General features: G+C 41.0%; 1 protein-coding gene across 1 annotated transcript in view; it reads left to right on the top strand.

Annotated features, from left to right (window-relative positions):
* The window catches only part of LOC136877510 (luciferin sulfotransferase), a 141,355-nt gene that overhangs the window by 104,895 nt on the left and 23,338 nt on the right, over positions 1 to 13,122 (top strand). The window contains exons 4-5 of the mRNA XM_067151619.2: positions 669 to 849; positions 6,298 to 6,418. Coding sequence (XP_067007720.2) covers positions 669 to 849; positions 6,298 to 6,418 — 302 coding nt within the window. The remainder of the gene's footprint in view (positions 1 to 668; positions 850 to 6,297; positions 6,419 to 13,122) is intronic.

Below are 13,122 nucleotides of genomic sequence, written 5' to 3'. Positions count from 1 at the left end.
AGTTTGCCGCCTCTAAGTGCAACTGTTATCTCACGGCACAAACCTGCGCGAAGTTTCGAGGGGAAAGTAGGGGAAGGGGGGCAGTGGAGGGGGTGACTACTGCTCAGCTATTGAGAGCAAAATGAAACCACGTCAGACTAACGTAATCGCCAGGAGCCGACGTGAACACTTTCGTAGCAACTGTGAAGTGAACGTTCTTGCCCTCTCACTCACGCTGCAGATCATGGACTTATCCGCGTACAAAACACGTTTAGTGCACAACTAAGGCTCTGTGCCATCAGATACGAATCGAACTTCTACACACTGCTGCGCGAGTTTCCACTGCTTGAGGTAGCGCTGTGCGAATCGGTTAGCTGCATCAAATGGCATTTTGTGCGTATTCCCGCAAACTATTTTTTAATATTTAAACAAATTAAAGGAAGGAATTAGGTGATAAGACAACAAGGTTCTTATTTTTTAAAATCTATAATTCCTAGTTTTAGGTGGATAAAATGAAATAACAATTTATTTATTTTCTCCAAAAAATGGGGTCCCCACTAATCCCCAACACTGCTGTGGCTGATGATCTGGTAGCCGATGCCACGCTGCTGACTTGCTTCGTATCATTCATGGTATTCACACTATCAAACACAGTAAGCTTTGACATGACTTGTGTTTGCATCCAACAGACACTCATCACTGTTCGACTACGGAGACCTCTTGAGCCGAAAGCCAGAAATTACTTTCCCCGAATACGTGACGGACTCAGTGAAGTTCATCTCGGAGTTACCATCACCTCGCTTCATCAAGACTCACATCCCGTGGGAACTGCTGCCGCGACAGATCCGGGAAGGCACCAGGAGTCCAAAGGTGAGTGGTTCTCTCCTATTACCTAACGGAGAAGATGTCAATGTTCCGTAACGTCAGTGGTGAAATTTCTCCCACAAGAAAGTCGTACTCAAAAGTAAGGTTTAAAAATCTTAATTTCCAGTATATGTACCTCCCTTCGAAGATCAGCTAGAACAGGGCCTCTCAGGGTGCATGCACTCTGCACGGTGCAAAAGACGACTTCGCTTGGTTGACCAGAGTGCAGACCCCCCACTCTTCGATTTGGAGCAATAGCGCTTACTCTCTCTTTCCTCACGCCTGTCTTGCTCGCTCCCCCTGTCTCCCTGTTCCACACTTGCTCCGTAGTGCTCCAAATCCGAGCTGAGTTGCGCCGAGTAGAGCCGAGCTTAGCAGAGTATTCCAGAGACAAAGCGTTGGTCCGAACGAAGCCGAGCGCGACCGATGCACAGTGCATGGAGCTCTTGCGCCTCGATTTGCACGCGTGAGATTTTGGGCGTTTGAGAGGCCCTGAGCTAGAATGACATAGCATTTGTCATTTTATACATTAAACTTGTTCCTTTGAAAATGAAGTATAACGCTTGTCGTTACGTTAGATAAAGACTGTTAACAGAGCATAAAAAAAAGCATTGATGGTCATACGACCGCTCTCTCACTCTCTCTCGTACCGTTCCCTCACTGCTGAGGATCGTGATATCCGAGCAGGCTACTGGTCAGTTGTCTTCATCTCTTACGGTCCTCACCCAGACGTGCTGCACCAAAGAGGTTCTTGATAATGTTCGACCATCGAGTGGGAACGTCCACGGTCTCTCTTCTCGGGAACATTTCCAAAAATGGTCAGTTTTCTATGCTTTCTTTCCTACGCCGTATAGTGTGTCCGCAGAATTGTAAAACTCTTTGTTTGCATATTGATAATGACCTGAGTCAGAGCTTGTACTGGTTTATAATGGAATCATTGGTGCGAAATATGTCCAAGGTGTGCGTAACATTCTTCGCCAGCGCCACATTTCAAAATAATATATTTTCTTCAGTTCTGTAGCACGAAATGAAATGGCGTATGGTTTTTATTGCCGGGAGTATGTGAGGATATGTTCGGCTCGCCTGGTGCAGATCTTATGATTTGACGCCCGTAGGCGATCTACGCGTCGTGATGAGGATGAAATGATGATGAAGACGACACATACACCCGGCCCCCGTGCCAGCGAAATTAACCAATGATGGTTAAAATTCCCGACCCTGCCGGGAATCAAACCTGGGACCCCTGTGGCCGAAGGCGAGCACGCAAACTACTTAGCCATGGAGCCGGACTGTAGCACGAAGAGTTCATGCCTCGGCTCCATAAGGAAAAGCTGAAAATACCAGACTGGAAACAACTTTCATTTTTAGTGGTAACGAGATACAGCGATCCTTCCATAAATGGGACAAATTCGTCATTACATTTTTGGCCATAACTGTTCTTCTCTTAGTCTCAGGAACACAGCTTTCTGAACTGGACATGGCTGAACCATGGTATGGGATTTCTGACACGTTCTCCAGTTCCTTGCTGGCTAGTTTCCCGGCTTTATCGGCAATCATTATTTTGGTCTCGACCATGTTGATTTGTATTCCCATTTGAGCACTGACATTTCTGACACAAGAAATGAGTTCAGCCATCACTGACAATGAGTTTAGTATCGTAGCATAACGGAGGTTGGATATCTTCCTACCACCAACAGGAAATCCACAATCCCATCCATGAAGTGCAGCTCTCATTATGTACTCATCATAGATTTTGAAGAGCACGGCTGACAATATACAGCCCTGCCGGATCTTGAAATTTCCAGGCAATTTGTCGTTTATTTTTACCAGCTGAGTTGGCTTCATACAAACTCCTTATCAGTGAAACCAGACTGCAGGAACACCTATTTGCCTTCCAGAGCCCTAAAAGAGCAGTTTATGAGAAGAAGCTAAAATGTCTTTTCTTTTCAATCAAGTGACGGATGTTTAATATAAATGTTCTCTTATGCATTTACCACGGACAAATCCAGTTTGTTCAGGGGAGATCTCTGAAGCAGGGAAAGTTTGGAGTAAGTATAAATAGCAGAATCTTACTTGCATGTGAAGAGGGTCAAGGCTCAGTAATTGCCACATTTGGTTGTGGAACCCTTCTTGTGGAGAGGGACGAAACTGGACGTAACCGGGTCAGCTGGCCAAATGCTGTCTCTATGAGGAGTTACTGGACATTAATTGACACTCTGGTGGCGGACGTAAAATCAGAAGCGATTTCATAATAGTTGCGAAGAACTAAGATGCTACTCCATAAAATCTTGGAGACTAATCTCTGACAGTCATAACATTTTAACAAATCTGTATTATTATTATTATTATTATTATTATTATTATTATTATTATTATTATTATTATTATCATTCTTCCTCTTCCTCCATCGATTTTCGTCTACTTTGGACCACGGTAAACAACTGTTTTGCTGTTAGCCCTTTATTCTTCTCCCAGAACTTAATCATTTTCGCGTGGTTCCTCTCCTCTGACCGTCTGTTCTTGGACTTTTCAGATTGCTTTTCCTGGAAACCCTTGAATTTATCAATTTTAGCTCGAAACATAATTCTATTCAAGATTTATTTTGGATCGATGCTAGCTTCCACCTTGTCCTTTCTTGTTATTTTTTCTATCCATTTAGAAGTTGCGTTTAATTTGATGATGTACCGGCAGTTAAAGATTTTCTTTGGTAGTCGACTATCGTTCATTCTTGTGAGGTGATATTATTATTATTATTATTATTATTATTATTATTATTATTATTATTATTATTATTATTATTATTATTAATTTTATCGGCCACACTGAACCGCATGAGTCTTTCTACGTTCACTTTCTCTTTCAAGGCTCTACTGTTTGGTTCTTGTGATCTCTCCAATACTTTTTTATTCGTTCCGATCGTAATTTTCTCAATTCGTCTGAAATAGCTATGACCCTTCCAATGTGTGATTTGTGCTGAAAATTTGTGAATCTTAAGAAGGGTGTTAATTTATTTTACTTTTTGTTCTCTGCATCTCTTATCTCGAGTAGCCTACAACTGCTTTGAGATTTTGCTAAATTGCATGGATCCATTGCTCTTCTGTCTTCCTTCCAAGATTTCTCAACACTAGCTGTCGTAAACAGTGTTGCCAACTAATATTTTCAAGATCCGCTAAATGATACAAAAAATCCGCTAAAATTCCGCCAAGAAATCCGATCTCAAATAATGAGCAATAATAATAATAATAATAATAATAATAATAATAATAATAATAATAATACATCTCCAGAAACCATCCAGCACATAACCTCAGGTTGTCAATTAATGGAAAACACAGACTACAAGTACAGACATGACCAAACTGCAAAAAACATTCACCAGAAATTAGCCCGACAAAGTAACCTAATCCATTGTACCACAGCATATTGGAAGTACAAACCCCAATCAGTCTTGGAAAGTGAAAATTACAAAATTTACTGGGATAGAAGTATCATCACTGATGAAACTATTACCTGCAATAGACCAGATATGACTTTTGAAGATAAAAACAAGAAAATCTGCTTCATAATTGACATAGCATGCCCTAATACTCATAACCTTCAATCAAGACATACAGAGAAGATTTCAAAATACACAGATCTGGCCACAGAGATAAAAACCATGTGGAAACTCAACAATGTTATCATACTTCCAGTAGTGATTGGATGTAATGGTGTTATACCAAAGACACTACACAGGAGCATTGAAGCCCTTAATCTCCACCCTCTCACTTACAGAGAATTACAAAAAGCAGCAATCCTGGCCACTTGCCATATAGTAAGAAAGTTTATTGGCATGAACCATCCACCATACATAGAGGACTAATGAAAATCGTCCACTAATAATTTTGGCCGTTTGTATGTAGTAGGCTAAATATCCCATTATTATCTGTCAAGTCTATTTGTCAGCAATGTTAAGTACTGTATATACCGATATGTATGAAGCATACGTGCGTATGTACCAAATAGTACTTCTTCCATGTACATTGTACCGAAGAAGCTCATAAACTCAATTATAAAATTGTGAATTATATATAATGAAATATAATAATAATAATAATAATAATAATAATAATAATAATTTTAAAAGTAAATGTCTGCTCTCACATGATCTGTGAGTTTCACTGGGATTAACCCCCTGCCTGCGAGCTAAAACTTGTAGGCGTTTTACTGCCGGCTGCAAACTACTGTAGGTGAATCCTCTACCTCAAGGGCACACACAGAACAGGCCCGTTCATTAAACGGTCTTCCTTCATAGCATATATATATATATAATTGCTACTCTCTCACAGTTTCATTATCTGTCGTAATTCGTCAACTAAGAGATAAGTACCCTTTCCCCACGCATTACAAATTTATGGTACCATGATCTCATAACATCAAATCCAAATACAGTAACATGTTTTTCTCATGTGACTGCTAGCACCTGAGAAGAAATACGGAATAGTTCGGAGACAGACTGGTGTACAAATTTTTTTAAAACGTACAATGAATTAAACACTGAATTCTGCTATAATAAATCTAGAATTCCGCCAAAAATCCGCTGTCCGCTAAATGATATTTTTCTCCGCCGACAGTCTTCTAATTCCGCCAAATTTAGCGGAAAATCCGCTAAGATAGCAACACTGGTCGTAAAAGTCAATTTCCTGGCTGTTACAAGATGTGAAAGAAATATGAGATGCTTTTCTTCTTCATTGTGCTGCTGGTGACTGGGTGAATTTCTCAATAGACAGTTCCATTAGGAAGAATTCTACAAACTCCTTTGACTTAGTATTTATTTATTTATTTATTTATTTATGGAAGTTCTGATGATTCTTCTTTCAGTTTTGAAGAGTTTATAATTACTTCTGTTTCGAATATCGTTTCACAAACGTTAGTGGTTGCCGGGAGAGTTACGGTTTTATAGTATTGGATCTTAGTGTCCATTGACTGGTATTTCTTATTGTACGTTGACCAGGTTAGAATTCTTTTTGTTCGTTCTATTTATTCTTGTTTATTACCCGTTGTTGTGTATGGTTATTTCTCCAAGACATTTAAATTGTAGAATTATTATTATTATTATTATTATTATTGTTGTTGTTGTTGTTGTTGTTGTTGTTGTTGTTGTAGCATCCCGCCCGACTGGCATTCCTCGTTCTTGTATTATACTTTTTTCTTGAACAAAAAGCTGTGAAACCAAAAAAAGCTAATACTAATATGATATTTGAATCACCACTATTTTACCTGCATCAGCTGTCTTCCTCACACCTGCACGAAGTAGATCCTGCTCCTTCGATATGGGTCAGTATTGCAGAACTCTTCTTGGGTATCACTTGCTGCCCTCCTCTAAGCACACACCAAGAAAGGTCAAAGCCTTAACTACTGTTTTCAAGTGTATTTCCTTGTAGTATTGTACAGTAATGGTATGTTATTTTTCAGATAATCTACGTAGCCAGGAATGCCAAAGATACCTGTGTCTCCTATTACCACCACTCCAGGCTCATGGAGGGTTACAAAGGGAATTTCCAAGACTTCTGCAAACTCTTCTTGGAGGACTCGCGTGAGTAAAGTGGTGGAACCTAATAGACCAAGATTGGAATTTCCTTTTAACCTGTATTCAAACAATGTTCAGCAGTTAAGGGAAAGTGTGCCTCTTATTTCTGCTGCTAGCAACCAATTGAAAAACATGGTGCCAGTAGGTAGCACTGGTGGGTAGTTATGTTCACAAGCGCGGATGCTGTGGACATTTCAGTATCTCTACGTAATATGAAAAATATTCTGCTCGTTTTTTTATGCTTTACATAAAAACGAAATTGTGTGATTCTTATCACCAGGTGAGTTAACGGATGTGCTAACTTCAGTGAAGAAAGCCAAGTTTGTTGAAACATGCGCCCATGGAACACATGATATCGTTTCTTTCTTTCTTTCTTTCTTTTTTCTTCTTGGATAATGACAAGAAGTAAGTCGGCGTAATCCGAATTATTGAAGGACCTATGGCTCCTCCAGAAACCAAATTATGTCAGGTAAACTTAAGTCAGATACCATCAAGCCATTTGTCGACATTTCGAAACTCTGTAGATGAAATATTATGTTATAAACGAAATTAGATTGCAAAAAAGTACGATATTTTATAAGACCGAAGAAAATTGTTCGCTGAAGTAGCCTAGTACGACAAAACAACCACAAAAATCGACTAGTTTGACCAAACAAGGTGTTAGGGAACTGGCTTATAAGTTTGCCCGTACGAGCAATAAGAACTACCCTCAGCTATCGAATAAAGAAAAAAATAGATCAAGAGAAATGGATGAAAGGATCTATGAAACATTCCGAGATATATATATAAGAACCCCAAGACTTACAAGTGTGACCAGATATCACAAAATGAATATAGCATTGTTCTTCAACAATGTTTATAATCGCTTTGGATCGATCCCACCTGAAGGAATTTGGACTGTGACGAGACTGGAGTGTCTGCAGCCCAAACACTAGAAAAGAGTAAAGGCGGCCGTACACGAGCGGGATTTCTTCAAGGTTCGGCCTGAACAGTCCAATCCTTGAGGAATTCCGCAACGTGTGTGGCGGCGTCCTTGAGGCCGCGCTGGGTGCGAGAGATCCAAAAATCCCGAAAAAAACTCAATTCTCTTCCGCCTTGAGGCCAAGCAGGCCGGATTTTCCGAGTCTCTTGCTGCGTGTATGTGTTGACGGCAGTAGGCTTTGAGGTTTTGTGAAGTTAAGTGATTGTCGGAAGTGTCCTATATCGTCATGTCTCGAGAACTTTTAACAGAATTTATACAAATATACCAGAATGAACCTTGCTTGTGGCAGTGAGTTCAAAAAATTACCACGATGAAAACTATTTGCAACACCACGTGAACAACCAACCACCACCAGTCAACAGAACTGTTGTGTTGACCTGGAGTTGAACCTTGAGAAAACCTCCAAGGCCTTTTCCGTGAGGAATCCTCTCCATGTGTGGGCTAGGGTTCAGTTGAGGAAATCCCGGAGGCTTTTTCCTTGAGGATTTCCTGTACGTGTATGGCTAGCTTAACGCAGACTGGGGACCTGGCGTCTGCCGAATTCGACAGCATTTTCACAAATTTCAAGGCAGTCAGCGCAACTGGGATTCATAACCCTCCAATGTTCGTGTTTCCTCGAGTGCTGCATGACGCAACGCCCGGGTCAATTGGTGGTCTACATCCTGTGGGTGGTCAAAGAAAGAAACCTACCTAGAGTTTTTGAGAAATGTTATTAAATTTGTAAAGCCTTATGAAGCAGAACGTATTGTGTTGTTTATGAACAACGCATCTGATTGGAGCATTGTAATATTGACCTCGGTACAGCCTCTTAATTGAACGAACTTTCTGTTCGTTTCTTCCTGCAGTTCGGTGCTATGAATCGAGTGAGGGATTTATGGGGAGAGCCTGTTCATGTGCATTGGGAACATAGTGAATGGTTTCCAAATGTAAAATTTGTTTCAGACTTTTATTTGCAACTATTTTCCACTTAGATTCCTTGTGTTCCAAGCTACAAGAGGATGTGTTCCATGGTACTACATGATCATGCTGCAGCATGGAACACTGTATACAAATTATATTTTAATCCTTGATAGGAGGCAGTAATATACTCGTAATTTCGTGTGCAGTCCTTGTAAGGCAGACCCTCCGATGAGGGTGGGCAGCATCTGCCATGTGTAGGTAACTGCGTGTTATTGTGGTAGAGGATAGTTAGTGTTGTGTGTGGTGTGTGAGTTGCAGGGATGTTGCCCAGCCCCCGAGCCATTGGAATTAACCAATGAAGGTTGTAATCCTCGACCCGACCAGGAATAGAACCCGGTACCCTCTGGACCAGAGGTCAGCACACTAACCATTTAGCCATGGAGCTGGACAGGAGGCAGTGTACAATATAAAGAACAAACTATAAATGAAACCCCGATCATTGTTATCGACATTTGCCGGATTTTAAAAGTTACCACCATAAAGTCAAACAGCTGACCAGTATAACGCAGGCGGTTGACCCTTGTCCTTTTATTTTGAACAAAGTAGGTTCGATGCCGACTGAGGTATAGAATGTTTTGAGTGCCATAAATGCGTGTCAAATGCGTGTCATTGACACGCAAGAGAACTCAAGCGGAGTCCAAATTCGGACGTCTACGTCTTTTAAAGTAACAATTGAAGGGATATTAAACAAACAGAACAGGCACTTACAGTGCGGAAGCTACCTGCAGTGGCACATTGAATATCGGTTGAGCAAGAATGTTATATTCGTCTATCGTATTTTTCCGAATATAACTTGCATTTTTGCTAGTGATTTGATGTCGCATCAATCCGGGCTAATTTTTTTTGAGACGATGCTATAGGTCAGCGCTAGGACTGAGAAGAACATGACTATGCGGGTATCCCCTGCCTGTCGTAAGAGGCCACTAAAAGAGACCCCGGGGGCTCCTAACTTGTGAGCGTGGGTTGGCAACCACGGTAGCCTTAGCTGAGTCCTCACATTGTTTCAACTTACTTGTGCCAGGCTCCTCACCTTACAACCTTCCTTGGTCAACTTTTGTTATTTTCCGACCCCGCCTGTATTACGTATGGGGGAGTCTTTTTTTCTCCCGCCCTTCCCTTTTTTTAGCCGATACCGACATTCTTCCTTCCTTTTGATTAGTGTTAACAGAGGATGTTGCGCAGTTGTACTTCCTCTTAAAACAGTAATCACCGCCATCACTCTCCCTACTGTAGGTTCACAGCTCTGTTATGCGAACCACGTAGACGTATTAATTTCAATTAAGAGTGCCCACGCTCATAGAGAATTAACTCGTCGACACGAAACAAAGACCACAAGTCGAACAATGGACTGCAAAAAATGAACTTAGATCCTTTAAACATTTCAAAAACGTTAAAATAGGGAACACCATGCGATCGGCAGCCCTGAAGATGGTTTTCCGTGGTTTCCCATTTTCACACCAGGTAAATGAGGGGCTGTACCTTAATTAAGGCCACGGCCGCTTCCTTCCAATTCCTAGGCCTTTCCTATCCCATCGTCGCCGTAAGACATACAGTATCTGTGTCGGTGCGACGTAAAGCAAATAGCAAAGAAACAAAAACAAAAAAACATACGGATTAGACGAAATAAGACCGTATTATTAAAATGCTGCGTTCGTCATCTAACTCCAACTATGTTATTAAATGCATTATTCGAAAACGCCACAATTCTACTTACCTGATATTACGCAAACAGATTTAAAATCCTACAGAAAAAAATGTGCTTAATTTTTACTAACAAATGTAACATTAGTAATGTTCACAATACAGCAGTAAAAATACGTACATCTCTCAAATCACGAAAAAAAAAAAAAAAAAAAGAAACCATGACTATATAGTGCCAACGTGCCAGATTTACAGTAACTGTAAGACGTCGTATCGGCAAGTAGGGTCCCTAAACTGTATGGTTAGCGACACTGAATCGAACCCAACAGTAAGAAAATATATATACATCACTACCTTCAGTATTAACAGGGGAAAAAGAGTAAGGTTTTACGCTTAGTAGATATGCCCTCCCTATGTGAAGGGACTTGTGTATACTACCTGTCATTGTCCGGCCCCGCAGTGTCCGCCTGTCACCCGGCGGCCCCGGGCTCGATTCCTGGCCGGGTCAGGGTTTTTTAATTGTAATTATTAATATCCCTGACCTGGGGACTGGGTGTTTGTGACGTCCTTAATCTTCCCTTCCTCACACACAACATTCCACACTACCGCCATTCCAATTACACGCAGGTTCATACAATATGGTGCCAGTAGGGACAAAAGATCCTCATGGGTCGACGCTCCGAACAAATAGCATTTTTATAAAAATAAAAAATAAAAATCGGAAAAGTACAAAATAAAAGTTATTGGATTCAATTCCAGTTACCTGAGAAACAGTTAACTCAATTACTAATTACTTTCTTCAACAAGTGATCAGTAAAATTGCAATTACTTCAAAGGACACGAGTCTTCAGGGAATCACTGACCTTTTTTTCCACATGAAGATGAGAATATCAAAGTTCGCAAGGAAACAGACATTACTCCATATTGTGGTTTATATTTTTTTACCATAGAGACATGAAGTGGCTATCGTCACTACGTCACACTAAACAAACTTCAAAAATGAATGTTCCCAAGCAAAATTTGAACGTCACATTCATGTTTTCATTATTTTCAGGGCAGCCTCCGTGGCACAGGCGGCAGCGCGCTGGCCTCTCACCGCTGGATACCATGCTTCAAACCCCGGTCACTCCATGTGAGATTTGTGCTGGACAAAGCGGAGGCGGGACAGGTTTTTTCCGGGTACTTCGGTTTTCCCTGTCGTCTTTTATTCCAGCAAAACTCTCCATTAACATTTCATCTCATCCGTCAGTCATTTATCATTGCCGCAGAGAAGTGCGACAGGCTCCGGCATCCGGCACAATTCCTATCCTCGCCGCTACATGGGGCTTCATTCATTCCATTCCTGACCCAGTGGAATGACTGGAAACAGGCTGCGGATTGCCATTATTTTCAGGATAACTAACTCCAAATATTTCTTTAAACAAGGGGATGGAATTCCCTACCCTCTTCCCCGTTACTTATGTACACTGGCTCCATTCTCGACCACGTAACTCATCTGGGTGGGGAGCGGTATCTCCTGTTTGTGGTAAGATGCGTCTTAAAGGGAAACCAGGCACTCTCAACTTGGGTGCGTGGGTTGCACTTACTTGTGTTACGCTCCTCGCTTTCATCTTTCGCATCTGACCTCTCTTGGTCAACTCATTCTTTCCCGACTATGACTGGTCCTTCCCTTTCCTATGACAATACCTTAATTTTTCTTCCCTTTCCCCTCTGATAGAGCACGGTTGCCCAGTTGTACTTCCTCTTACAACAATAACTACCAACGAATATCTAAAGCACAACAACCTGCGATGCGCGTCGTATCCTGCCCTAGGAGCGAGGCCTGCTGAGCGCTGGTGCTTCAAACTTGCCAAGCTCTCGATGCGATGTTCAGTATATCGATTAGTAGAATGTAGCGATTACTTTGTTTTCAGATATTACGAGTAAACATTACATTTTGTGAAAATTTATCATCGATTTATGGTTAAAGGATCGATCGAAAGTAGTCATATGTTCCTTTATTTTAATTCTCAAAAATAAATCTTAAATTTATTGTTCGTCAGAGACAATAACTTACTCTTCATGACGGTAAGTGTTAACTACAGTAATTTGAAAAGACGGAAGCATCGCAAGAAGCATGTATCAGGCAGAGATTGCACTTCGGGTGCGAGTTTTATATTTAAACTTACCTCACCTGAAGGCTGCCGTACGACAAAGTATATTATATAAATAATTAACTACTTCAAAATTTATTAACATTCGTAATATTTATACGAAGATCCAGACCATTTCGTAGAAGTAGTCCATCTCCTACTTCGAAGAGGAAACAGTAGTGAATTAGAAATACATTTTTAGTGTGGGGAAGTCTGTGATATTTACCGGACGAGTTGGCCGTGCGGTTAGGGGTGCGCAGCTGTGAGCTTACATGCGGGAGTTAGTGGGTTCGAGCCCCACCGTCGGCAGCCCTGAAGATGGTTTTCCGTTGTTTCCCATTTTCACACCAGATAAATGTTGGGGCTGTATCTTAATTAAGGCCACGGCCACTTCCTTCCCACTCCTAGGCCTTTCCTATCCCATCGTTTCGATAAGACCTATCTGTATCGGTGCGATGTTAAGCCCACCGTAAAAAGTCTGATTTTTAATAAATATATTCCTACACTCCTACAACATATGAATATATTCTTAAGCCATTATTAGTGTAATCCATATAATATTTTATAGTAGTGTGCTTAAATCTTAAATAGGTTTTTTAAATATTTCTGTCAAATGTCCAATATTCAACACTTAATGTTGAACAGAGGAAGCTAGTTTATTTTGCTGTCCGATTTCACACAGAACGTGAAATAATTAAACATAATAATACAAGCTAATATTAGAGCCCGTTAGAATGGATGTTGCCCAGAGTCACTACGAAGAATAGGAGCAGTGGGTTCGAACCCCACGGTCGGCAACCCTGAAGGAGGTTTTCCGTGGTTTCCCATTTTCACACCAGGTAAATGCCAGGAATGTACCTTAATTAAGACCACAGTCACTTCCTTCCCTCTCCTATCCTGTAATCGCCATAAGTCCTATAACTGTGTCGTTGCGACGTAAATCAGATCGAAAAAGCATAAATAGGAGCTCGGTAGCCGAGTCACACTTGAACTGA

Source organism: Anabrus simplex, chromosome 7 (genome assembly GCF_040414725.1).
Source record: "Anabrus simplex isolate iqAnaSimp1 chromosome 7, ASM4041472v1, whole genome shotgun sequence".
NCBI lineage: Eukaryota > Metazoa > Arthropoda > Insecta > Orthoptera > Tettigoniidae > Anabrus > Anabrus simplex.
The sequence above is the reverse complement of the archived record's forward strand: the minus strand, read 5'-3'. Positions and strand labels throughout refer to the sequence as shown.